The sequence below is a fragment of the Chroicocephalus ridibundus genome, chromosome 4, assembly GCF_963924245.1.
Source record: "Chroicocephalus ridibundus chromosome 4, bChrRid1.1, whole genome shotgun sequence".
Lineage (NCBI taxonomy): Eukaryota > Metazoa > Chordata > Aves > Charadriiformes > Laridae > Chroicocephalus > Chroicocephalus ridibundus.
The window spans coordinates 73,174,360-73,199,972 of NC_086287.1; the positions used below are offsets into that span (position 1 = coordinate 73,174,360).

The 25,613-nt window shown below is 47.4% G+C and overlaps 1 protein-coding gene across 2 annotated transcripts in view; it reads left to right on the top strand.

Moving 5' to 3' along the window:
- Positions 1-1,547: 1,547 nt before the first annotated feature.
- Positions 1,548-25,613, top strand: part of EDC4 (enhancer of mRNA decapping 4) — a 38,828-nt gene continuing 14,762 nt past the window's right edge. For both annotated transcript variants that reach the window (XM_063334035.1, XM_063334036.1), the window contains exons 1-18: positions 1,548-1,708; positions 6,018-6,174; positions 7,270-7,381; positions 8,520-8,619; positions 10,189-10,378; positions 11,068-11,215; positions 11,977-12,081; positions 13,003-13,112; positions 13,692-13,775; positions 14,389-14,484; positions 16,007-16,109; positions 16,555-16,735; positions 18,888-18,960; positions 19,411-19,502; positions 20,144-20,340; positions 22,402-22,490; positions 23,277-23,430; positions 24,171-24,634. In XM_063334035.1, the coding sequence (XP_063190105.1) occupies positions 1,630-1,708; positions 6,018-6,174; positions 7,270-7,381; positions 8,520-8,619; positions 10,189-10,378; positions 11,068-11,215; positions 11,977-12,081; positions 13,003-13,112; positions 13,692-13,775; positions 14,389-14,484; positions 16,007-16,109; positions 16,555-16,735; positions 18,888-18,960; positions 19,411-19,502; positions 20,144-20,340; positions 22,402-22,490; positions 23,277-23,430; positions 24,171-24,634 (2,534 nt within the window). In that variant the 5' untranslated portion in view covers positions 1,548-1,629. The remainder of the gene's footprint in view (positions 1,709-6,017; positions 6,175-7,269; positions 7,382-8,519; positions 8,620-10,188; positions 10,379-11,067; positions 11,216-11,976; positions 12,082-13,002; positions 13,113-13,691; positions 13,776-14,388; positions 14,485-16,006; positions 16,110-16,554; positions 16,736-18,887; positions 18,961-19,410; positions 19,503-20,143; positions 20,341-22,401; positions 22,491-23,276; positions 23,431-24,170; positions 24,635-25,613) is intronic.

The following is a 25,613-nucleotide window of genomic DNA, read 5'->3' on the forward strand; positions in this document are numbered from 1 at the left end:
ATCTTCACGATACCTATTGCGTTCACCCTCAAAACTGAACACGATGCTGTATTTTCTTCATAAGCAGACACGTGGGCTGTCAGTCCAGCACCGTCCTGGAGTTTGTAGGCTGCTCTGAAGCCCTGGCCCTGCTCTGTGTTGTCTGTTTTTCTAGCATCCCTTCGTTGTAACTTGAGCTGCTTGGTAGTACTGCCTTAGCTGGGCTGGTTTTTACAACGTGGTGGGCTGTCATGTGTCTTCCACCCTGGAGGTGGCGGTATTCCACCAGTAAACGGATTTATTAAATTCATTTTTCCAGCATGCCACAGGAGCAGAATCCCATTCGCTTTACCTTCAGACCTGACTAAGCCATTAGGCTTCAGTTTTCAAGGGCTTAGTACACCTTGCTGGGCTTTTGAAGTGTATAAACTTGGCATTCCTCCTCTTGAGGCTTTTCAGGAAAGCCCAGGATGGGCTGTGCTCATGCTGGTCGGTTCTCAAATCCCGCTGCTCTGGTGTTTGAATTGGAACAGAGCTTTCTCGGCAGCTGATGTTAGGGCCCTCCTGTTTGGCATTGCAGCATTCTCCTGTATTCCCCATGTTAAATGCAGGGCTGTTTTCCTGTCGTTGCTCCTGAGCTGCAAAAGTCACGCTCAAAATTCATCCCTTGAAGAGATTAGCTCTTTCAGTAGAACCCTTGTTCATTTGGTATGGCTGCCACTAAGCAAGGATCCTCCTGCTGTAGCTCCAGTTCTAAATGAAGCCTGGCAGAGGAGGGGGGATCTAAGAATAGGTCTGGCTGATGAACCCGGGCTGGTCCCTGAGGTCGGGGTAGTCCCTTGAATAATGAGCTCAATACGCCAAGAGAGAGCTTGCTTGAAAGTCAGGCTCAAGGAACGATATGCGTGGCAGGTGTTGGTTTAAAAACTATCTGAAATGAGATTCTTTTAGGCCATCGAAAGTTCAAAGCGGTTATCCCCTGAAATTGGGTCACGTAGATCTTTCTGGGCTTCTTTCTCCTGCCTCTCTCCACACAGCCCGTCACTCCTGGCAGTGTAGCTGGAGGAGACAAACACCGCAGTGTCTAAATCAGTATTGCTTAATATTATTGACACGCTTTTGAGGCCTGATACATGCAAACAGATCTGCTGTCTCTTAACTCTTGTTTTCCATACCCATGTTTGCCGCAAGTGTGAGACTGAGCCCCGGGGTCTCCTGCGTGGAGGGAGGGCCGGCGGCTGCGTGACGTTAAAAAACACCCTTTACGAGTGGGACCTCAGGTCTCCCCTCACGGTTCTGGCCCCAGCGGGAGTTCACGCCGGCCGTGAGGCCAGGGCTCTTACCCACACGATGCGCCCCGGGGCCGGTGCAGGCCCCTGCGGCCGCCAGCGCCCCCTCAGCGCCTGGGCGGGCGGCCCGTCGGCGCAGCCCCGTTCCCGCGGGCAGGAGGAGGGGGCTGATGCCGCCAGTCCTGGCGCTGCCGCCCGGTGCCGGGCCGGCTCCGCCCCCGCCGCGCCCGGAACCCTCCGTCCCGGCGGCGGTTTCCGCCCGGCGCAGCAAGCCCGGACCGGAGGCGGAAGCGTGGGCGGCGGGCCGGGCAGGGGCAGCGCGGTGGCGGTTGTGCGGGCGGCGGGAAGCGGGCTGGGCCCCATGGCCTCCTCCTCCAGCATCGACATCGAGGACGCGACCCAGCACCTGCGGGACATCCTCAAGCTGGACCGACCGGGAGGTGAGGGGCCGGGACCGAGGGAGGCCGCCGGCGGCGGGGCCTGGCCGGGGCGGGGCCGCTTCACAGGGCCCCGTCCCGGGCCGGGGCTGCTGGACGCTCCTCAGCTGGTGCCTCTGTGAGGCGGCCGCGCTTCGGGGCTGGGCCCGTCTCCCTGCGGGCGCCGGTGGCATCGCCCTCCGCTGGCTGCGGGGCCGGGGGGTCCCGGTCGGCCCTGCCCGGGCCCGGCAGGGAGGTGCGCGCCGGCCTCGTGAGGAGAGGAACCGGGAAGGACCCCGCTGACGGGAGGGGACTGTTGTCGCTGAGCTGAGCCGGAGCAGCTCGGACCCAGAGCTCGCTGCTGCTGCGGGTCTCTGGGCTCCTCTTATCCGAGATGTATCGCTGCTGAGAACTGAAGAGCGCTCGCATCCTTGCCCGAGTCTCCATGCCATGTTAAGGATGTCTGGGCTCAGGGGATGAGGCTTTCAGGCCTCTCAGATCAGTGCCATAGAATAATGGAACTGTTAGAGTTGGAAGGGACCTTAAAGCCCACCCAGTGCCACCCCCTGCCCTGGGCAGGGACACCTCCCACCAGCCCAGGTTGCTCCAAGCCCCGTCCAGCCTGGTCTTGAACCCCTCCAGGGATGGGGCAGCCACAGCTTCTCTGGGCAACCTGGGCCAGGGGCTCACCACCCTCACAGCAAAGAATTTCTTCGTCAGATCTCAGCTAAATCTCCCCTCTTCCAGTTTGAAGCCGTTATCGCTTATCTTATCACTGCTTGCCTTTGTAAAAAGTCCTTCTCCAGCTTTCTTGTAGGCCCCCTTCAGATACTGGAAGGCTACTATAAAGTCTCCCTGGAGCCATCCTCAAACTTGATGAGGTCTGAAGGTGCCTGAGACTATGAATATTTTGCAGAAAAAACTTAGCCTCTGGGTAGAGGACAGAATTTATGCCCGTGTTGTGCTCCTGTTGAGGAAAAAGCAGGAACATCATAGCTTTTAAGTGTCCTGAGAGTCAGTACGAATGTGCTACCTCCAAAGCAACTGCCACGTGTGCTGCCTTTTGCTTGGCCAAAAGGATGAGAGGTTGGATGCAGGATTGTTGTGGGAGGGTTGTAGAGGCATATGGAGTGATGGCGCAAACCTACAGGAAGCCAGCTTCATTAGTTTTACAATCTACAGAGAAACTTCTTATTGCTTGAAGTAGTTTCTCTTGTTTCTGGAGCACTTGGATACTCCCAGATTATAATGCTTGTAAGAAAATACATTTTTCCTTCACAGTGCAGCAGCACTCTGTACTTGAAAGACTGAAAGCAGAACTCAGTGCAGGGGTAGGGAACGCTTGTTTCACAGCAGTTTTTGCCCTGAAAGGATGTGTCATGATTGGGAAGTGGTTGGAGTTGTTTCTGTTCTCTCAAGCTGACTTGACTTTCCCCTGCAACAGCTTCTCTTGCTGGTTGACACAAAGGAGTTATTTACCGAGTATGGTTTATTTCTTTCCATTTTTCTTCTTTCCTATTCATTGTCTTTATACCTTCTCTGTGAACTCTAGTGCACAAGAAGGCAGTTGAGAGGAAGAGGAGCAAATGGACAGTAAGTCAAGCTGTAAGGAACGTGTTGTTGATCTCAGCAGAAATCACTGCCTGGATAGTAGCAAGTAGGCTTGAAAGAACAGGAGAAGCTAAAGTGAAGTGCAAGAGTACTTGTCTGTTAACTGAAAGCCTCTGAAAATCCTGTTAGGATGCCAGAGGAAAAGGAAACTGAGGGATCCTTCAAGGCTTTTGAAAGAGCATAGAAGCGGCCTTATGAATTGTATGCATAGGGCTAGTCTTGCTTGGCATAAAGTTGCTGTGGTCAAAGTCCTCTCTAGTTCTAGTTTCTGTTATACCCCAGGTTTCACTTACAGATTTTAATACCCAGCAGAGACTAGTGTAGCTGCTTTCTGAGGTTATTACTGCTAAGAAAGTTTTGCAGTACTAGGTGCATGTAGCTATGAGCAGCAATGTGTTATTCTGTGTGCTGTCCAGGCAGGGGACAAGAAATACTCCCTGCTCTAAAGAGTTCACAGGTATCACAAAGCGTCTTTAGTTCTGCTCGTTTTGGTGATTGTGGAAATGCGATCCACCACTCCAGTCTCTCTTGACACAGTTTTCTCCCAGTTTTGGCAAACGTCATCCGTTGCTTTGGCAGCCCTTGCCCCTTTTTTTAATGCCCCTCAGCAAGGGGGAGCTGCCTGACCAAGACACGGAGCTCCCAGCTGGGGCAGGGAGACAGGCCGCCAATGCCAGCCTGCTGTGGAGGACAGTCCCTGCAGGGGCTGTGGGCAGAATCCTGCGATTTGTGCTGACATCTCTGCTGGTAACCAGGAGTTACGTGGGCTCACCCTGCTCATCCTGACGTTTATCAGGGGAGTGTTCTGTTCAGTAAATGCAGCATCCCCTGGTGCAGGTGCTGGTGTGAGCAGGAACAGTTCAGTGTCTCAGCTCTGATTGTTCCTGCTTACCCACTCTTTAAAAAGAAAGGTAATGAATACAATCGCACTGCTTTCCCTTTGACGGCTAGTGCTAGTCTAGGTTAATATTTTGTTTTGTTCGCCTACCTGCTAAACACTGAGCCTCTTCCCTTCTTTTGTGCCTTCAGGACTGTGTGCAGGCAGCACCTGTGCTTGTCTGTCTCCCACTGAGGCAGTGATGGGCTCAGCCCCATTCCTGAACTTCGGTATGCTCTTCTCATGCCCCTCAGCCTCTGGGGACTGTTTCCTCCTTCCCTTTCCCACGGAGTGAACATCACTGTCCTGCTGTCCGTAAGAGAGCAGAGATACCTACGTGAGGCACTCCTGATGCTGCAAATAGAGCAAAGACTGTGTTGTCTTTCTCTGGCAGCCTGGATGCTTTTTCTGTAGTGAGTATTTTCCTGCTTTCGGGCACAAAGGATAAATTGCAGTCGATGGAAGTTGCTGCAACTGGGCAAGCACCCACCATGCGCTGTAGGAATAAGAGGTGCATCTTAATCTTGCAAGAGCAGCAAGCGCAGCACAGATGTGTTTGGTGGCTGAAGTTTCCTTGTGCTGCTTGCTGGTTTCTTCATGCAGCGCAGGTAAACTGAGGTGAGCGCCCAGCTGGTCTCTGCATCGGGATACCCTGTCGCTGCACGGGCTTTTTGTGTCCTGATTTAACAACAGGCAAGTTTTAAATATTCTGCTGGCAAACGAATAACGGTTGCAGGTATTTCTGTAGGCAGCAGCGCTTGCCCGGATACGTTGAACCCTGTTTGGTAACTGAACGCTTGCCTGGCACTCAGAGGACATTCCTCTTGCCCACGGTTATGTTTAGGTTTGTTACGTGTGCTAGTAACGGTGGAGCTTCTGGTCCTGGGAGCAGCCATTTTGCACGAGCTGAGCTGCAGTTGTTACCTGGCAACAGTATACGAAATTTCAGTTTTCAAAACCAGTGAAAATTTCAAGCGAGGATTTTGCTGAGATGAGAGGCTTTGACTTTGGTGTTTTGATGTGTAAGTGCGGGTGGAGTGGGCTTCCTCTCCAATGGGGATCGTCAACGATTTACCTTGCTAGCAATGTAGAAGAGTCTCCGTCACTCCCTGTTAATCTGTCCTCTTCTAAAAGCCTTCGGAAAGCGTGGAGGCCACCAGCCAGCTTGTGCTAGGTCCAATATCTGAAGGCAGGGCACATGCAGTCTTGAAGCTCTGAACAAGTGGTTGCTTTATGCAAAACTTGAGTGCTGTAAACTTCTATGTGACTAGTCGACCAAGGGAAAACTACGGGAATCCTGTAGGCACAGCTGCACAGTTTCATAGCTCAGTTACTCAAACATCTGGACTTTGAGGTAGGGTCTCAGTCAGAAGCCAGTTTTGGAAAGTAACAAATGTATTATTTCCAGCCAACCCCAAACGTTGCAGCTGAGGACCGTATTGCTGGGCTTCAGAGATCTCTCTGCAGGCATGAGGGTTAGAAATGATCCTTCAAGAACCCTTTGGTCTGGCACTTGATTCAGTAAATCTGAATTACCAGCTTAGTCTTTCTGATCCTTAAACCTGGTAAGTTCCCTGAACCTGTTCTTTGGTGTTTTTCTGGTCTGCTGGGATTGCTTGTGTAAGAAAACAGCTATGACTTCACTTGTTTATGTGGAGATAAGTTTCTTATATGGAAGTCTCTTACACATCCTTTCTGGAGAAGACTAGTTTTCCCAACCAATTCAGCATATTCTACCTGATAGACCAGTAGAACGTGACAAAAAGCATCTGGAAGTAGTGTATTTCATGTGACACTGTTTCTTTTAAATGCATGTTGTACACAGTTGGTTATGCTTCTCGCTAGGTTCAGTGAATGAGAACCAGAGACCGTCAAATTCGTATAACGGAGACCTGAATGGACTGCTGGTGCCAGATCCCATCGTGGCCGGAGATGGACCTTCTTTGGCTAAGCCAGTGCATCGCAACATTTCTCTGGGAGCCCTGCAGGAGAAGCAAGTCATGTAAGTCTTGTTGAAAAAAGTCTGAGAGTGAATAGAAAACAGTTCAAAATTAGTTCTGGTGAGCCTGGACAAGCACTCTGTGAATCCGATAGTGAGTTTTACGTTGAGTTCAGGTGACAGTTATGAGTCCATACGGTTGGTCAGAGGTTTTTGTAGCTTTTGTGAGGCCGATGCATGGAGCCTGCCATCCTTGCTGCTCAGGAGCTGAAGAATATCGTCAGAGCTGTTTAGAGAGAAGGGGAGCAGGACTGATCACTTGGCGGACATTGTAAGTCAAGATGGAGATGGATTAGCAGGGCTCTGGGTGAAACCTCACGTTCTCATGTAGACCTCCAGCTGAACTCCTTCTGGGACTCAAGTTACTTGAGAGGTAACTTATACCAGTTTGCAGTGCAGTAGACCTTGCACTTGTCAAAGCATTTCTCTCTACAGAACTTGAAACAGGACAAATGATCCTGAGCTAGATTTCTACCTAACTCTTTGCTGAGTTGTGCGTATACATTGGTGTGTTTTGGACAGCACATGGGGTTTTCCTGCTTATATGCAAGAGAACATATGCATTATAGGGTACTTTAGATTTGTCACGGGAGTTATAATACAAATCCACAACTACAAGTCTGCATCAGTCTAATTAGTGTAATGCTTGGCTTCGTCTGCTGACTCTTAACATTAGAGCTCATGTAAATAGCTTTGGTTTGGGTTCTCTGCTCATAGTTTTGAGGGAGGATGCTGTGAGAGCCATGAGCGGTGTGCATTGTTGTTGATGAGGTCCAACTGGTTTGCTTTGGTCTCTTTGCACCCTCCAATGTTGGGTACTTCAACCAAATGTAGGTCTGTGCTCAAGTCAAACAGACGGGAGGTTTTTAAGCTGAACTAAGCAGGTATTTGGCGCTCTCAAACCTGCGGCACGTGAGGAAGGGAGACACTTAATGGCGAGTAGTTTCTGTTTGCAGTTTTTCAGCTCTAACCTCCTAGGTGCACAGACAATCCTTCTGGATTGCTGTTAAAATTATGAATAGCAAATATCTGTGTTCTCTTCCTGTGGAGTCCTGTCTGATTTTTTTTTTTTTTTCCCCTCTTTGTTTTTCTTCAAAGCTGCCTTTCTGGTGATGACAGCTCCACTTGCGTAGTGATATCAGCAAAAGATGTGGAGATAGTGGCCAGCAGTGATTCCAGCATCACCAGTAAGGCCAGAGGGAGTAACAAGGTAAGGAGCAAGAGAAAGCATGGTTCGGTCTCTTTTTTTAGACACACCAGCTCATGCTTGTATGTTTTAAATAGAAACCACTATCTTCTTTCCTGTGTTATAGGAGCTTAGAATTACGTAAAAGTTTGTCAAAGAGCTTAACAAGGGGGAAAAAATTGGAGTGGTATCTTGCAAGTGATTGTTACTGTTATTCCAGAGTCTGGCTAAGTCATCCTCTAATTTTCAGGAATAAGTCCGTGATTTAAGCTGTAGGTTCCTGGGAAATTGCCCTTCCTTCACAAACAAGCTTTTCCTGCTGCTTGTTTCTTCGCTGGAAGGTCTTCGCTGTAGAGGGAGGGTTGTGTTTGATAGCTTGCTAGCTTCAGTCCTGCTGAGGGCTCCACCCAGCAGATCAGAGCTGCAGAAGAACCAACACACTGAGATCAGAACTCGAGCTGTAGCAGAGTACCAAGGCATGCTCAGAACAAATGCTAATAATTGGGAGAGAGCTCTCGTCTTGATCCTCTTGGCACTTTTCCATGTTGTATCGTTTTGTTCCTTGATGTGCAAAGAATTAAAGGACCTCAGAGGTTGTAAATGAATACTGTACTATATTGTTATTGGTTTTCATAGATAATACTGGAGATAAAAATGAAAGGGAGGATCACTGCCATAACTTTGATAGTATTTCTTAATTCTTTGCTTGCAAAGACAATGCTTACCAAATAGGACCAGGAATCTCAGTTTCTTGGAAAGCGGTATTGAAACTAAAAAGTGAGTTGCCCCTGCAGCGAATGTGTTTCTGTATTTCGAAAAAGTTTCCAAGAACTGGGAATCCAGACACGGTGCTAATAAAGAGGTAAAGGCTGCTTTGCTGAAGTTGCAGGGTCGAGTCTTGTTCTGCAGCATGACGATTTCAGCGAGTTGCATGCCTCCTTGCAACAGAAGGAAACATTCTTCAGCCTCCAGAACTTTGAATGTTCAGGGCTCTGCTACCTGGCATTCAGCGTGCAGTTCTTCTTACCAGCTGCCACTTCTAACAGGTTCCTATTAAGCATTACAGATCTTCCCTAGAGGAAATTGTATATTTGGCAGGTTTGTTCCAGGAAAAAGTTAATTCCAGTCATTTCTCACATTTTGTTTTCTTTCTCCTGAGCAGGTGAAAATACAGCCTGTGGCTAGATACGACTGGGAGCAGAAATACTATTACGGCAATCTGATAGCTGTTTCAAACTCTTACCTGGCTTATGCCATTAGAGGTGAGATACTTCCTTGTCTTGGATGTAATTTGTATTCTTTTGCTCTGTGTATGTCCAAAAGAGGCAAAGTTTGCATCAGAAGAAGGTAACCGGCAATAATTGAAACACATCTTGCAATACCCAGGTCAGGGCGCTGTCGTAGCGGGAATAAAAATGAAGGTGGAGCTACAGGGGAGGGAAGAGTTGGTGGCGTAGGAGAATTTCCACTGAGAAAGAAAGCTATTCTGAAGTTAGAAAAAGAAAGAGAAGGGCTCTGGGGATGGAGGAAAAGTTGAAGGATTACATTGGTTTCACCGGACAGTAAACTGATGTTCAGATTACTCCTCTAATTAAATATTTCTACAGTAAGCAAGCTTCTGTGTAGCTAAGCACAGAAACAGCCCCGTGGTAATTTGAGCAGATAAATGTTTGTGATGGATTTGCTTGCATAAATTTAGAGTCGAGTTTAATGCTAAATTTAGAGGAGCCAAAGAGCAATATAGATGCAGGGTGTTTTGCAGTAGGAAGGAAGAGAAAAAGCAGAGCAACACAGGGAAAGACTGTTTCACAACATACGTGAAACAAATGAACGCCAGGTCATCTGCGGCGTCTCTTTCTGCTCTCATATAACCAACCACACAGTGTTTGGTTGTATCAGCTCTTCACTTTCTTCCTAGTTCTAACACCCATCAGTTTGTCTGGCCTTTTATGAAATCTATTACTCTGTTTCTGTGGGTTTTTTTTTCCTAGCTGAGGTTATTTTAGAGGAGTTTTACGGTGTCTCACTGTTTTTAAAGGTATTAAAGCTTGGGTGCAGTAACACTATGGAGAGCTGAGTGGTCTGCTAAGGGTTGGCTTGGGCATCAAGAAGTGGAAGCAACAGGGTCTCCATAAGACTGCTTGCATTGTAGCGATGTTTACATAAATGGGGAAGTTGCAAACTTTGCTTGGTATGTGCATGCTCTCAAGCATGTTCTTTTCAGTCATGCAAACCAAAAACCAGTGCTTTTTGTCAGGTGAGTATTTATGTTTTTTTACATTTCCCTTAAAGAAGATGTATTTTAGCTACCTGCCTCTCAGTGACTCCTTTTCTCTAGTTAGTGAAAATGAAATTGCAGTTAACATTAATTCACTGTCACTGGAGGTCGCTCTTGGAGGTTTGGTAGCTTTGTTGTCTGCCTGGGATAAAGTTTTAGGCCTTGCATCTAATGAAGGCATCTTTCATGAGAATAATCCTGGGAATCGTGAGAAGTCAACTTCTGTCGACTTTTTAAGTAGAGCAACTTAGAATTTGAGGTGCTCAAGAAATTGTAGAAGATCTGGAGAATTAAGCTGCCCCTTACAAGGCAGGCAAACTCCTCCTTGATGCTGCCGTTCCAATCTTCTGCACCAAAGCTGAAAAGTGCAGTGGATGTTTGTGCGTGTCCTGGTTCTTGAAGGGGTTAAGATAACATGGTATCTGTTGATGGTGGGTTTTCAGTGTGCTGATGGCAGGATGGGTGCTGGAAATGCTGATCGCTGGAAGCGAAAGCAGCCCTGTGGGGAAACCGCATAGATAAATGGTGTCTTCTCCCTCTGTCTTTTCTGCAGTTGCCAGCAACGGCTCCGCTATGGTGCGGGTGTTGAGTGTCAGCACTGCTGAGCGGACCTTGCTGAAAGGATTCACAGGCGGTGTGGCAGACCTGGCTTTTGCTCATCTCAACTCCAACCAGCTGGCGTGCCTGGATGAGGCCGGCAACCTTTTTGTCTGGCGCCTGGCTATGGATAAAGAAAAAATCCAGTATCTTGTCAAAATAAGCCTCATACCAGTCTTTGTGTAATGGTTAGATGTGAATGCAGCCTCAAAATTGCAATTCATTTCCTAGCCTTTCCAGAGCAGCAGCTTGCAGGGGGAAGGTCAATAGTTCTGCTCCTTTCAGAGTATCAAATCAGTGAACCTGTGCCTGTATTCAGCACAGTCATTACTCGAAATTGCACGTAGCTTGAAATTCTAGGAGTGACACCTCAGTGCTCCTTCTGGTCCAGGCAATGGTAGTCAGTGAGAAGATGTGATTTATAGGGGTGGACTAGAGCATTCAGCCTGGGGCAATGTGGTAGCTTTTCAGCCTTTCTGTGGTAGTGTTGCGATGCTAGCTGAAATCATTTCATCTGTCCATTAGCAGTTGCGTGGATTGCACAATGATGCATGTGTGCGCTCCTCTTGTGCTTAGCCTGTCCCTGTCTGCAACCTGCAAGAGAAAATTATGAGACTCTATTAACTTTTGTAAGCTTAACCACTTCCGACAGTGAAGGAACACTAGCTTGCCTGCTTTCTTAGCAGAATCCTTTTACCTGGTTTCTTTTTGAATCACAGCGATCCAAAAAATCTGGAGGTTTCGTAGTGTTTAACAGAGGACCAAACCTGAATAGGTTATTGCTGACCATTAGTAACGCAGCCAGAATGTTACATTTCTTAACCATGGTGATCAGAGAGGAGATCTTGGTTAACATCAAGCGACCTGACAATACCCCGTTGAACACCTCTCGAAGAATCATCTGGTGCCCTTTCATCCCGGATGATAACGAGGAGAGCGGTGAAGAGGGAAGTCAGACGTTGGCGTTGTTGCATGAGGATAGGGTAAGGAAACCCTAGTTTTGAAACATTGTCCTTATCATTAGAGGGAGAGAATCTAATGAAGGAAAGGCCTGATATGGTTAGAGTTGTAAAGGCTCCTGTCTAGTCCATGTTGGGGATCCTCCCGTAATATGAGATGTGGGATTCCTCTCTTCTGAGGAGAGGTCATGCTGATCTTTCTCTGGGCCTCAGCAGGATGGAAAGTGATAACTTCTACTTGCCATTAAACAACGAGGACCACTAGAAACAGTGTGGTCAGGCCAGAGGCATCATGTGTCTGTTGAGGCTGAGCCAGTACTTGTACGGGGAGGGGCTTGGTGAGCCACAACTACAACTGCCAAGAGCAGGTCCCTGTACTTATGTACAGCTGGGCACCGCGAAAGCATCTAATGGCCAAATTGTGTGGAAATCACCGAATGGTAGGGTTGGAAGGGACCTCTGGAGATCATCCCGTCCAACCCCCTGCCAGAGCAGGGTCACCCACAGCAGGTGGCACAGGAACGCGTCCAGGTGGGGCTGGAATGTCTCCAGAGATGGAGACTCCACCACCTCTCTGGGCAGCCTGTTCCAGGGCTCTGCCACCCTCAAAGTCAAGAAGTTCCTCTTCATGTTTAGGTGGAACTTCCTAAACGGGAAGGCTTATGTCCCATACTTTCCATTGGGCTGGTATGTCAGGATATAAGACAAGGATATAAGAAATTCTTCACTAGATAAGACCAGTAGTTGCAGAAATAAACCTGTGTGCCCACATGTTTGTTTTCCAGGCAGAGGTGTGGGATTTGGACATTATCCGAACAAACAACAGCTCCTGGCCAGTGGAAGTGCCTAGCATCAAAGAGGGCTTCATCGTAGTGAAAGGCCACAGCACGGTATAAACCTATTTTGTTTTCTTTACTGCCGTCGCATAGATGGTCAGTACAGATCACTTAGGTTTTCTTTGGGTTAGGGTGTCTCAGGAGCTGCAGTTCTTAGGACAGTTGGCAGTAAAAACCCCAGTTTCTTACCCATCCACGCTATCACCCACAACCTACTGGCTACGTACGCACACTACTGGCGAGTAACCTTTGTTTAAAAAGAGCCAAGGTGAATGTGTAGTCATTTGCTTTGAGAATGGCTCTTTAAAAAAAACTCATCTGTATTTCCAAGGGCCTGTTTGACAACTTGGGCTGTATTCCAACTCCTTTGTTATATCTCCTGGTAAACGGAACACTTAACATGGCAGTGGTTTACTGCTGGATGAGAAGGGCAGAGTTAAGCCCGATGTTGTCTTTATTCTTCTATGATTTCCATAATGAGTACAGTTAAATTTGTGAGTACAATGGACCAGGACTGCAGCTGACTATCCAGTAGACGATATTTTAAATCTAGAAAAAAAAAAAACAAAAACACACAACTAGAAAGATTCCAATTTCACTTCTTGAACAGGATGATGATAAAGTAATTGTATTGCTGAGATGGAACAATTATGACTGTGAAAAACCAGAACATCCCAAAACAAAATGAGCCCTGTTCATAACGTGAGTAACGGTGGGAACAGTAGCAGCGCAATCCATTGTACTTAAGTTTGTTGTCTGGAAAAGATCGTTAATTATTATTACAAAAAAAAAAAAAGTCCTGTCAATTCTTCTGTGAAGGGTTAAGTTACCTGGTGGCGTGTGTGTTGGAAATCGCTCTGACCTCCTGTGCTTTCAGACTGTTAGCCAAACTCCTGTTTGAAGAGAGTACTGTTTCTCTATGAAGAGCTATGAAATCACTTTTCTGTGTCTTTTTACCCCCCCCTCTCTGTTTAGTGCCTGAGCGAGGGAGCACTTTCTCCAGATGGAACTGTGTTGGCCACAGCAAGCCATGACGGTTTTGTCAAATTCTGGCAGATCTATATTGAGGGGCAAGATGAGCCAAGGTAACTGGAGGGTTAGAAAATGAAGGATCTTGGAACAGAGAGCAGCATTTTGACTGGGACAGTTTCCTTGTTACGGAATTACCTGCAGCGGTCGTTCTCAGGACATTATAAAGATATAGGGTGAAAGTTTGTGAAGTAATTTGTTGCAGAAGAGTTGTATCACTGAATATGACGCGTGCTTACGGTTTGGTGAAGTTAACCGAAGAGCTGTGTCTGGAAGCAGGAGTTCTGTGCTCTGCACAGGCTGTAGTCAAACTCTTCTGCACTGTCCCTGTAAATGCAGAAAGCTTCTCTGAGCTGTTCTTCTCAAGGTTGACTTCTCTTATGTATTGTGCCCTTGTTAAGACACCAAACCAAACATCAACACATGAACTCTTTGGGTTTTGGCCACAGTCTATGGCCGTATGGGCTCTAATCTCCTTATTTTATATAGGCTTGTAAACAGCTACAAGCTGGTAATGCTTAGTGGCTGCTGACTTAATGCTGTCTTTGGACAAGGGATAATGTGTTCAGCACTCACCTTATGTATTCCTTATTTACTACTCCCTGCACACTCAGTCTTTTCTGATTCTTTCCTAGGTGTCTTCATGAGTGGAAACCCCATGATGGGAGGCCTCTTTCCTGCCTGCTCTTCTGTGACAACCATAAAAAGCAAGACCCAGAGTAAGTCTCCAATCCTGTACTTGGACAAAGTTTAGTGGTGTCTTCTAACTCTGCCTTTGGAGGGTTCCTTATAACTGCATTGTACTTGGAAAAAAAACAAAAACAAAACAAACCAACCAACCAAGCAAAAAAAACCCAACCAACCAACCAAAATTGCATCGTGGCAGGAGCAAGTCCCATCCTCTTTGCAGTCAGTTTTCCAGTGGTGGAGAAATAAATAAGGCTCTGGAGCACAATATAAAGTGACCTTAATTCTAGTGTCAAATCCATGAAAGCAAGGAAAATTCTAATTTGATGAGTTCCTTCAGGTTTGTGGTATGGTCAGTTTTAACCGGCCTGTTATCCTCCAAATTTCTACTGCAGGTGATTAAAAAGTAACTGTTTTGTTTTTTAATGTGTATTCTTTCTTCACTCAGTTGTGGCCTTAGGGTTCTTGAGAGCAATGAGAGCTATAGTGGTTTCTAATCTGCCTCAGAAGCAGAGATTTTTCTGGGAACTTTAAGACACGGTTGGGTAAAATCAACCGTGGGCGGCTTGTGAGGAACTTCTCTGTGAAATGTCCTTGTGGGAAGGACCAGTTCTTTAAGAGAACTTAATTCTCTTGTGCCTGCAGGGTTCCCTTCTGGAGATTTCTCATCACAGGAGCAGATCAGAATAGAGAACTGAAGATGTGGTGCACTGTGTCTTGGACTTGTCTACAAACTGTCCGGTAGGTGTTGATATGCCGACTCCCCCGAAGGGCTGGATTTACTTTGAGAAGTAGATCGTAACAAAGCTCTCAATTTCTGGCTATACTTACTTTGCAAAGGTGATCCTTGATCTCCCAAGGGATTCTACTCTAGCCCCAGTTAGATCCACCTCCTTTGCCAGTCTGACCTATCTGTTGAAAGCTATCAGGGCTGTGACAGGCTATCAGGTCAAGCTTTGGCAAGGCAGGGGAGGCTGATCCTTTTATACAGTCTCCTTGGTGTTACCAAGACCTGGTGTCTTCGTTTTGGCCTGCCGAGCATAAACATACCTGTAGCATGAGGAGCATTCCAAAACAGCACGCCTTGAGTGCTTTCTTCTGTAGAAATATTAGATATTCAATAACCAATCTAGGACCTTTTCCTGTTATTGTTTTTTTCTGATTTAAATAATGAGAAGCTGCCATGTTGACAGAGCTTAAGCAATTATACAAGACTGACTGACGAGAAGGACAGGGACCTGTTGGAACGGGTCCAGCGGAGGGCCATGAAGATGATCCGAGGGCTGGAGCACCTCTCCTACAAAGACAGGCTGAGAGAGTTGGGGTTGTTCAGCCTAGAGAAGAGAAGGCTCTGGGGAGACCTTAGAGCAACCTTCCAGTCCCTGAAGGGGACCTACAGGAAAGCTGGGGAGGGGCTATTTGCAAGGGCACGTAGCCATAGGACAAGGGGCAATGGTTTAAACTAGAGCAGGGCAGGTTTAGATTAGCCGTTAGGAAGAAGTTCTTTACACTGAGGGTGGTGAGACACTGGCCCAGGTTGCCCAGAGAGGTGGTGGAGGCCCCATCCCTGGAGACGTTCAAGACCAGGCTGGATGAGGCTCTGAGCAACCTGATCTAGTTGAAGATGTCCCTGCTGACTGCAGGGGGGTTGGACTAGATGGCCTTTAGAGGTCCCTTCCAACCCAACACGCTATGATTCTACAAGTCCAGAAGTTCAAATTCTGCTTTAGTCCATCCTTTCATGCTGCTTTTGTTCCCTGATTCTACTTTTCTGCTCGTGGATTGTGGCCTCTGATTACAAGCATGTGTAAGGCCGCTTCTGAATTGCCCTCTTAAAGTGAGAAGAATATGGCATACAGCTGAGAGCTGCCTTTTCCACCTCATACTGCAGAAAGGTCCAAAACCTATAGAAGGGTTATTTTGGTTTGGTGGATTTTTGTTTTTAAATCTGTAGCCTTGGCTCTTGTCCTCCTATGAATGTGGAACATATTACGTAATGGCAGACTGTCACCTGTCGCTTAAATTGTTCAGAATCTGGATCCTGTTGTGTGGTCTCCCTGATGAAGTCTCTTGGCTGAAGGCAGCACTAATTTTTGCAGTGATGGTTTTGTGCTAGTGGGTGGTTGCCCTGTAATATGACTGCAAACTCCTTAAGATGTTTTTGTGTTGTTTTTTTTTTTTTTAAAGTAATGCATTTTCACATTCTGGTTGTGCTAATCTACCTTGGTTTCTCTACCTCCCCACCTCTTGTTTGTGGATTTAGCTTTTCTCCTGACATCTTCAGCTCCATGAGTATTCTTCCCAGCCTGAAAGTCTGCCTGGACCTCTCAGCTGAATATCTGATACTGAGTGATGTGCAGAGAAAAGTAGGTGGTTCATTTTATTGCTGGCTGCGTGGGGAATGCAGACAGAAGGAGAAATGGCTTTCTGTGACTGGTTCTGCTGCCTAGGTCTAGGATTTGCATGTTAATAGCTAAAAACACAGCGATTGGCCTCAGCTATTTCACTACAAGATGACAAATGGTAACAATTCAGCTGATTAATCCTAAGAAGCCTTAAGGATTATTTCTCACCCTAAAGTAAAGTTCTTGTTTGGAGACACCTGTCTCCAGTGTTTGGAGACTCAGATAGGAATGTGCTTATTGTGTCTCCCTTGGGTGTTCTGTTTCAAATTCAAATGGCCCAGGCTTTATTCTTCATGTTATTTCCATTGTCCCAAATCTAGTTCAGGTGCTACGCTTTGTAGTCCACACACACGTACGCATGGTCTGCTCTGAAAGCCCAGTGACTCTCTGTTTCTGATTCTTCTAGGTCTTGTATGTGATGGAGCTGATGCAGAACCAAGAGGAGGGCAAAGCTTACTTCAGCTCCATCTCAGAGTTCCTCCTCACCCACCCAGTCCTAAGCTTTGGCATCCAGGCAGTGAGCCGCTGTCGGTTAAGGCACACCGAAGTGCTTCCAGCAGAAGAGGAAAACGACAACTTGAGTGTAGGTGGGTGACAAAGAGGATTTGGCTGCTGTGAGATCAGGATTTCTTTCCTGGCTGGTTCTGGCCTTCTCATGAAAGGCTGGTCTCTTCTCCCCAGGAACAGGCGATGTGCCAGGGGAGGCTTAGATTAGATATTAGGAAAAATTTCTTCACCAACAGTGCTATCAAGCATTGGAACAGGCTGCCCAGGGAAGTGGTGGAGTCACCATCCCTGGAGGTACTTAGAAGACGTGTAGTGAGGGACATGGTTTAGTGGTGGACTTGGCAGTGCTAGGTTGGGCTCAATGATCGTAAAGGTCTCTTACAACCTAAATAATGATTCTATGATTATTCTTCTCTAAGTATGTATGAAATACCTCCTGTGCAGCTACCGTACTTCAGGGAAACACAGTAGAGTTGGTTACAAGGGACCTCTGGAGGTCTCTGATCCAACCTGCTGCTTGAAGCAGGACTAGTGCTAGTGGCAGATCAGGTCACCTATGGCTTTATCTGGTTGCATGTTGAAGGCCCTCAAACATGACACTTCTGTCTCTGCTCTGGTGCCCTGTCCCAGGGCTGCACCACTTCCTAAAGAAAATATTCCTAATGTGAACTTGAACCTCTCAACCCAGATTGTAGCCATTGTCCCTTACCATGCCAACTCCACTGAGGTGTTTCTGTTATTAAAAAAAGCATTCCAGGGCTGTGCAGACTGAAGTGAGTGCAAGTGACGCTTTGGTTAAGGTACAAGGTTAACTGCATATTTTTCGAGTTGGGATGTAACCACATAGCATCATTGCCCCCAGCAGAACGCAGGGGACAGCTTCCTCTGGCAGCTCAGGGCTGAGTCTCCCTCCAGCACGGTTTGATGCAGGCACACAGGAGCAAAAGGGTTCCTGGAAGAACTGGCAGGGGATATTTCTGTGACTGCTTGTTTGAGTAAACTCCGCGTAATTAAACATCAGAGGTGTGAGTGCATGATCTGAGAAACCAACTGGTTGCTTCTGAATTGCGGTGCCTGAGCTGTGACAGCTGTGAGGACAGCACGCAGTCTGGCTTGAGGGAGAGGGTGGGATTCTTCTCCATTGTGCCTGGAAGGTATATTCCCGAACCATAAACCTTCTTGCAACAGAAATGAACCAGGAACTCTCTTTTAGAGGAGAGTCTTCTGAGAAACATGTGAGATAATGTTCTTCTGGCTGTTACTGCAATGAACATGATAGAAAATCCTGTGGAGAACTGTCCCAGGCAGGCATTCCTTGGTTGCTGCCTCTGTCCCACTCTTGGCTTGCTCCTGATCTCCTACCTTTCTGTTAGTAAGATTTGGAAAGATGCTTTGAATAACATCAACATATTTCTTGTTAGAAAGGTTCCCGGACTGTCAGTACAGCTGTATGATGTGCTTCCCTATGCCTGTTATTGTACGTAATAGTTAATTCGTGTTGTTGACAATATTTGTGGCATACTGCTCTGAAATGCAGAAGTAAAAATGACTGATGCATGTAGCAAGTCAGCCACAGACTGGGACTGAAACTTGAGGTCCCCAATTGGTGCTCACATGATTAGGACAATTTACATAGGAATGCCAATTTATTATTTCTTTTTATGGGGAGTTAGGTTTATCTTTTCTACTCAGCCTCCTTTCTTAGCAGTGAGACCCATACAGGTGCTGCGTGAATGTTGTCAGTGCTGGCTGATGGGAGGTTACTGCCGAGCTCTTCATAACGACAGTTGTTTAAAGCCAGGAGGGATGCTTGAGCCCTACTCTGAACTTCTGTATGATGTGCCTCTGTGCCTTCTGTCTACAGTGTCTCCCTTAAAATATATCTAACCAGTCACTTCAACAGCCAGACAGAACAAATTGCTGGCAGTTCCAGACCTCAGCTTCCACCTCTTTACCTAGTGTCTTTTACGAGGTGTCCTTTTTCCCACCCCCCCCCTCTTCCTTGAGGCTTATTTGGCTGGAGTAGAGCAAATTTGATTGCTCTCACATTGTAAAGTAAAGGGCATGTAGAATATACTTTCCCTTAACAGGGTGAATCCACCTCTGAAGCGGAGACATGATGAAGCCGTATGGTGCTGGTTCTCTTCTGCTTCATATTCTGTGAAAACATCACATGGTACTTTTTCTGCAGTTTCCATCCAACTTCATATTTTACTTTTGTCTCGTTTCCAGAAGGTGCTCAGGGAGCTGGGGCTGTGGAATCAGCAGCAGGCGTGCTGATAAAACTCTTCTGTGTGCACACCAAGTGAGTATGTGGAGCAGGTACCATGGGCAGCTGTCTGCGGTCATCCTAATCCTGCACCGACCTATAGAAATTTAACTTACCAATTCCTTTTGCTCATAACCAAAACTACTTGGACCCGTAGAAACTTCTAGCTGTGGTGTGTTCCGTATGGCCTTGTCAGGAAGTAGCCCTGCGTGGTGCTGTGGCAAGCTAGTATTTTTGTTGCCATGAGTACGTGGTGACTTAAGAGTTGTGCTCATGCGTAAGTGCTGGGAAACGTCTCTCGAATACCCTGGACTCCAGAACCGGGTGACACAGCTGAATGAGGATCAGCTTCTGCTGCTTCTGTCACAGGCAGAAAACACTAAAGCATATTCCTAGGGAATCAGTTCCATGAAGAGAAATCTTCTAAGCCTTAGACTTCTCTCAGGGATTCATAAACTAATCAGAGATGCCTGTTTTTTTTTTCAGGGCCCTACAGGATGTGCAGATTAGATTCCAGCCTCTTCATAGCCCTGACATGAGTGCATCCATGCCTTCTCACAGCTCTCATGAAGAATTTGGTGAGCGTTTGTGTGAAATCGATCTTCAGTGTTGCTGAGCCTTTAAAGGTTGTTGAGGGGGGCAGCTTTGGGTGCATCTTTGTAATAGAGTGGTGTCGTTGCGTAAAGGATTCTGAATATAGACTATCCGTGAAGCAGGCCACTTGAGCCTGGTGTGAGTGTGGAGCGTGGGGACATGTTAGGCTAGTGGCGCTAATGCTTTGTGCATGCTTGAGTTCACCTTTCTGTGTGATTTGACACTTGTGCCAGAAACTTGACGTTTGTCTCTTGTCAGGCGGAAGAGATTAAGAGTGACACCAGAGCTTTGGGAGTAGAGGGGACTGGGCTGTGTGTTGCACGCTCTTTTCAGTTCATTCACCATTCTGGGACGTGGCTGTTAAACTGGCCTTGCATTTAGAGAAGAAAAGAAACTTGGATCTCTTATTATCAAAACTGATAACATCCGTTGTTTAGCCTACAAAGACTAAGCATGACACGGGATTTGCCTTGCCCTTAGCTTTAATTGGGATGTCGCAGGGTTTTTGCTTGTTCTTTTGGAATCCAGTATGGTAGGCGATGGCCTACGTTCATACTTCGTGGAATTAAAGCTTTAGCTTTTGGGGGAAGTTCGTGTCAATTGATTTGTATTTCTCCCTTGGAAGCCTTTCCAGACCACATGGCTGATCTAAGCACAGAAGGGCTGGGATCTGAAAAAGGCTCGGTGCACGGGTCTCAACCAGATCTGCGGCGTATTGCTGATCTGCCCGTACCAGCAGACTTCCTTTCTCTCTCAAATGATGCTAAGCCCAAGCTGATGACTCCAGATGCGTTCATGACACCGAGTACATCTCTTCAACAGGTAACCAGCGAGCAGCACCGTTATTGGTGGTACAAGGGGTGGGTTTGGATTTTGATACTTTTGGGAACTTTTTCTAGGCCGTAAAGACTCTGGTAGGCTATGCTAGCTGAATGCAGAGCACGCAGGAAACTCTGTGCATGTAATCAAACTGAGTAAAGGCATGTTGGCACATCTAAAATGCTACGCCGGCCTAAGCTTGTGTTGCGAGTGCTCTGTTTAGCTGCAAAACTGCTGACGTAGCTGTGTTGCGTAGAAATATGGGTTTGCTAAATAACCATATCTAAGCTGGCAGACTGGTTTACACGTGTTGTTGGGAGTTGTGATACAATGGAAGAAAATACGCCACCTCTGCCTACCCTGTCTAATGGGGTGCTGGGGAAGTGCATGTCTGAAATGATCAAGTAGGTGGCTGGAATGGTAACATCTGCATGAGACCTGCAAATTGTTGATCCAGTAGCTCAGTGGGTTTGTTTGAATCTGACTCAGGAGGCCTTCACTTGTGCAGAAGGCAAGTCTTCTGTGCTTGCGCCGGGGGTTTCAGTATCAGGAAGCACATGAAGCATTCCCCGGGATTTGGTGATCTCTGCAAAGGATAGCAAAGTGTCTTGGTGAAGAGCCGTAAGCAAGCATTTACACCACAGTGGAACTCTGATGGAGCCATCAGAAAACACGGAATTTCTCTTAATGCTCTGTCAGGTGTGCATGGCCAGCAGCGCCGCGTCACATACCTTGGGGTCCTGCCGGGCACTTCTAGAGGCTGGCTGGCACCGGCAGTGTGCATCTGTCTGACTCGGTGCAGGGTTCTGCTGCCCCTTCTGGGTTATGCCAACAAGCAGAAGTGCAGGAGCTCACTGTTTCTTTGCCATTCTTCATCCAAGTATCGTGTTAGTTTGTCTTAAACCCGTTCAGATATTCTTGCTTTATAACCTGCTTCCGTGCCTCACTCAATTTGTGACTGTCGCTTTCTCCACGTGCTTTTAGAATGGGAGTAGATGTAAATTAAGGAGCATTTTGAAAAGTGATCTGCAATATAATTACAAGGTGTGGATTGCCCTAGTGAGAAGCTGCGGTGCTTGTGTTTTCTCTGCCTCCCTGTGCGAAACAGACCCTCAGCCGATATTTGCCGTGCTGATGTGGTTCTTGCAGGCCCAGAGGAGAGTGCTTGTGAGCAGCACTCCACGTGCACATCCTAAGGCAGGGCTTCCTCCTCCAAGGGAGGAACCCCTGGTTGTCACCAGCTTGAGCTGGAGGAGCCTGGATAGGGATGGGCAGCACATGGAGATGGGTAGAAATGCAGTTAGTGCTGAGCTGACTGATGAGAGTGTGCCACACCGGCGACAACTTGAGGAGCAAGGAATAAATTAAACTCCTAAAGGTTTTGATGTTCCTAGAAAGTTGCTGAGTGCAAAAGTTAATTTTGTGCCCAAGGATGGGTCGCCTTCCCAAGGCAGCAGAGAGAAGTTGTTTAGCTCAATCTCTGCTCTCTGCCATAAGCAGTGTGAAACGCAAGACGCTTGGCCAAACCAGCTTTCCCAGCTAAGCACTTGTGTGCTTATGTTGGTGTTCTCTGTAGGTGTTTCTTGGTATCCAGAAGCAGCAGTGGGGACTAGCATGTCCACCTGTGCTCTTCACCGTCAGCCAGCTAGCTAGATGAGCAGTACCTCTTCTTGCACGTTGGAGCATTCTTCCCTCCCTCGATCAGCAATGCAGGACCTAAACCCAGCACAGACTCTGGCCTTGCTACTGGCAACGCATCTTGATGAGAGCAGTCTAGCTCAAAAAACAAAATGGGGATCTGGTGCTAAGCCCTGCAGAACGATGCTTTGTTTGGGGAGAGCAGTTGCTCAATAAAAGCAGTCGTGGCTCACGTGATGGGGATGTATTGGGCTTGCCTTTGACGAGCACCTGAGCACCCTGGCAGTAGAACTCAACCTATTTTTTTTTTTCTATTCCCTCTTTGCCAAAGACTCCTTAGGAGTTCTTCTGGAGCCAGCATTCTCGGGTCCAGTTCTGCTCTTGGACTTTTCTGTCACATCCTGACCGCTGTGTATTTTCTTATAGATCGCTGTGTCTCCGGGCAGCAGCGTCAGTTCCCTGACGGCAGTCACAGCCATGAGCAGCACTTCTGTCACGGATGCTGCTATGCCCAGGTAAATGGCGCGTGTATTAAATAATACATCTGCAGCTGAGCTGATAGTGTCCTTCAGGGTGAAGCAGAGCTGTAGTGCATCTTGTAGGAGAGGAGATCGTAACCAGAGTTAGAAATTGGCCTGAGTCCCAAAGTCCCTGTATGGGCAACTGTTTGCATCTCTAGTGCAGCCTGGAGCATGCCCGTTGTCATCCAAGGGGACAAAATAGTGTTTCATTTGTGCCTCGCAGGGATTCTCTTATTGCATCTCAGTTTTGTTGCTTTACATGCTTCTCCCAAAGGGCTGTCGTTGTTTACAGGTAAGAGAACGCTGCAGCCACCAAGGACAGGAAGATAATTGGGACTGTTAGGAAAGTCTTACTAATGTTGTGGTGGGTTGGGCTGCATAACAGGAGAAACTTCCCTTCTGGGGGCTGGGAAAAGGACAAAGACCTATCCCATAGTGTCCTGTTTCTCCTTAAACTCTGTACAGCGTGAACTGAAGATACAACAGGTCCCTTCTCTCATTGACACCTTGAATTCTAAGAGACTGCGATGCCCCTCTGTTTTTTTTTTTGTTCCCACCTGGTCTCTCTTTGGGCTGTGTGGGGACTAGGAGATGCAGGTGGGAGTTGACAGGCAGTGGCTGACCACAGTGGAAAGAGCAAGGGCTTGGAGAACACTAGTGAAGTTTGGGTTGGGCTCCTCCATTGACCTGTGGATCCCATCTCCTCAGTTTGAGTGTTTGATGCAGATCTGTATAATTAGGTTGGCCTGCTTGATTTGGTTGTGTCTCTGTTTTCTGTAGGCCGTCGGAAGACTTGACTGTGAGCCCAAAGATGCAGCTGGACACCAGCCTGACACTGAGCAGCAGTAGCAGCAGTCTCCAGACTAGCCCTAGGAGCCATTCGGTTCTTATCCCAGGCCTCCCTGACAAGCTAACGCCAAAGGCACCTGTTCCAGTAAGGCTCCAAATGCTGCTCCCTTCCTTCTTCTCGTGGGCCAAGGGACCTGTCTCTATGGGCCTGCGCAGGATGAAAATTAGACTTACTTGGATCATAACAGGGCCAGCGGCTGCCCTCTGGAAAACACAGCTGTGGGCACGGATCTGCAGCCAGGCTTACCCGTGTTAGTGGAACTTGACGGTATAAAACAGCGTGTCTCTGAAAACTAGAGACAGCTCTAGCTTGTGCTGTCACTACCACAGTGGTTGGAAATGGTTTACGTTAGGAGACAGTGCTATCCGGAAAGGTTTCTTCCTCCTTGCTGGTCTTACGGGTCTGAAACCATCATTTCCTATTCCTAAATTTTTCTTTCCGGGTGTGATTGTAAAACAGATTATGACCAAATTTTGACATTGAAATAAACTTTAAATCCAGGAGATATTAAATGTTAAAATTAACTTTTTCCTCTCAAAGAGAAAGGATCCTGGAGCAGAGCAGCGAGGTAGAACTGGTGTTACGTTCTCTTTTGAAAGTCTGTTCGAACTAGCATTGGGTTAAGTGTGTTGTCAGCCCAGCTAAGAGTCTGTTACAAGTTTTGGGGTCCTTCTTCATCTACTGAAGAGAGTGGGGGCACAGGGATCCCATGAGGAAAGGACAGAGCCAGCTGTTTCCAGAGGTGGTTTGTGTTAAGGTACCAGGAGTTCTTGGGGTGTCTCCACATTACCCTGAAGGCTCTTGTTTGATTTTTTTGTATTCAGGTCGCGCCAGGAAACCCCTCTCTAGCACTGGAACTGCAGGAGGTGGAGCCCTTGGTGGTGCCCCAGGCTTCTCCCACCCGCGAGCGCTCGCCAGACGTCATTTCCTCTGCCTCCACAGCCATGTCCCAGGATATCCCAGAGATTGCTTCCGAGACTTTGCAACGCAGCTTTGCGGCAGCTCCGTCTGGGCTCCCTGCGGAGGTGCTGGAGCCCAGTCATCACGCAGACAGTATGGCATCCGCTGCCTCAGCTTTGCATTTGCTGTCTCCGAGGAACCGGCACAATTCCGAGCACAGCCACCACTCTTTGGACATGCCTCCAGTGGAGGTGGACAGACTGAATGCTCCATCGTTACTGGAGACTGCTTTAACTCAGGAAAATGCATCTTCTGACAGTGTCGTGAGTCAGCCGTGGCCAGCAGCTCCTGACATAACCAGAGAAACCAGGAACAGCATGGCAGACAGGTAATCACTTGGGTTTGTCTTGCTTAGGGCAACTTCATTGCGCTTGGCAAACTGCTAACTTGGTGTAAAGCTCTTACATTGTGTTTAAACCAGAACAGTTCTCCATCCTTCCCTTTCCTAAAACGATCTGATGATTCAACTTTCCTGTGTGCCTGCTCTGTGTATGGGGTGTCCTGTACTTCCTAGGCCAGCTCTAACAATTTGTGCTCTCTCACGCTCCTTGCAGCATAAAGGATCTCGGTTAAGAAGGTGAAAAGTCCAATTTATTGGCCTTTGTGTTCACCTGGGAATGGAGACTTGATTTTTGGGTTAATTGTATATCTTTCTCCTTGGATTGGCTCTGTGCAGCGAGCGTTATAAATAAGTACTTTAAAAGGCAGAAAATGGCTGGCAATGTCTCTGTGGAGCAGGCGTGCAGAGTGGGGCAGCATCACCTACGCCTGCTTACCAGGAGCAAACTGTTACACTGGAGCAATGTTAGGATTCATCACGGAATTAGTGTGAGGGCCTGCAAACACCATGCTTTTCAACAGGACTAGCGGGCTGAGCATGTCCGGTGCTGTCCCTGGGGCTGTCCAGGGCTCTTTGCAATTCTGATGGGAGCAAGAGAAAAGTCTCAGTTCTGATGGCTCTGGGGAGGGCACCGAGGCTGTGTCTCTACGCGGTGTTTTTGCTTTTGCTCATAACTAGAAGTTGAGAAAATACTTTTATAAGCGTTTGCAACTCCCCTCGATCCCACTCTGTCTTTGAATTCTTCAGGACTTCTCATATCAAGTCAGAGATCTCTGGATCTTGGAGATTTTTATTTTTTTTTTAACATTCCAGCTCAGTCAAGCCATGAGCTGCTGTGAAAGCAAGAAATGCTTGCTTCTGTCTAAAAATCTTCCTGTGAGCTGAGTTCAGACAGACCTAGTTTACAGCTTAGAAGCAGGTGCAATTTGCTTTCAAAATCTTTATGTAACTTGGATTAGATTCACTT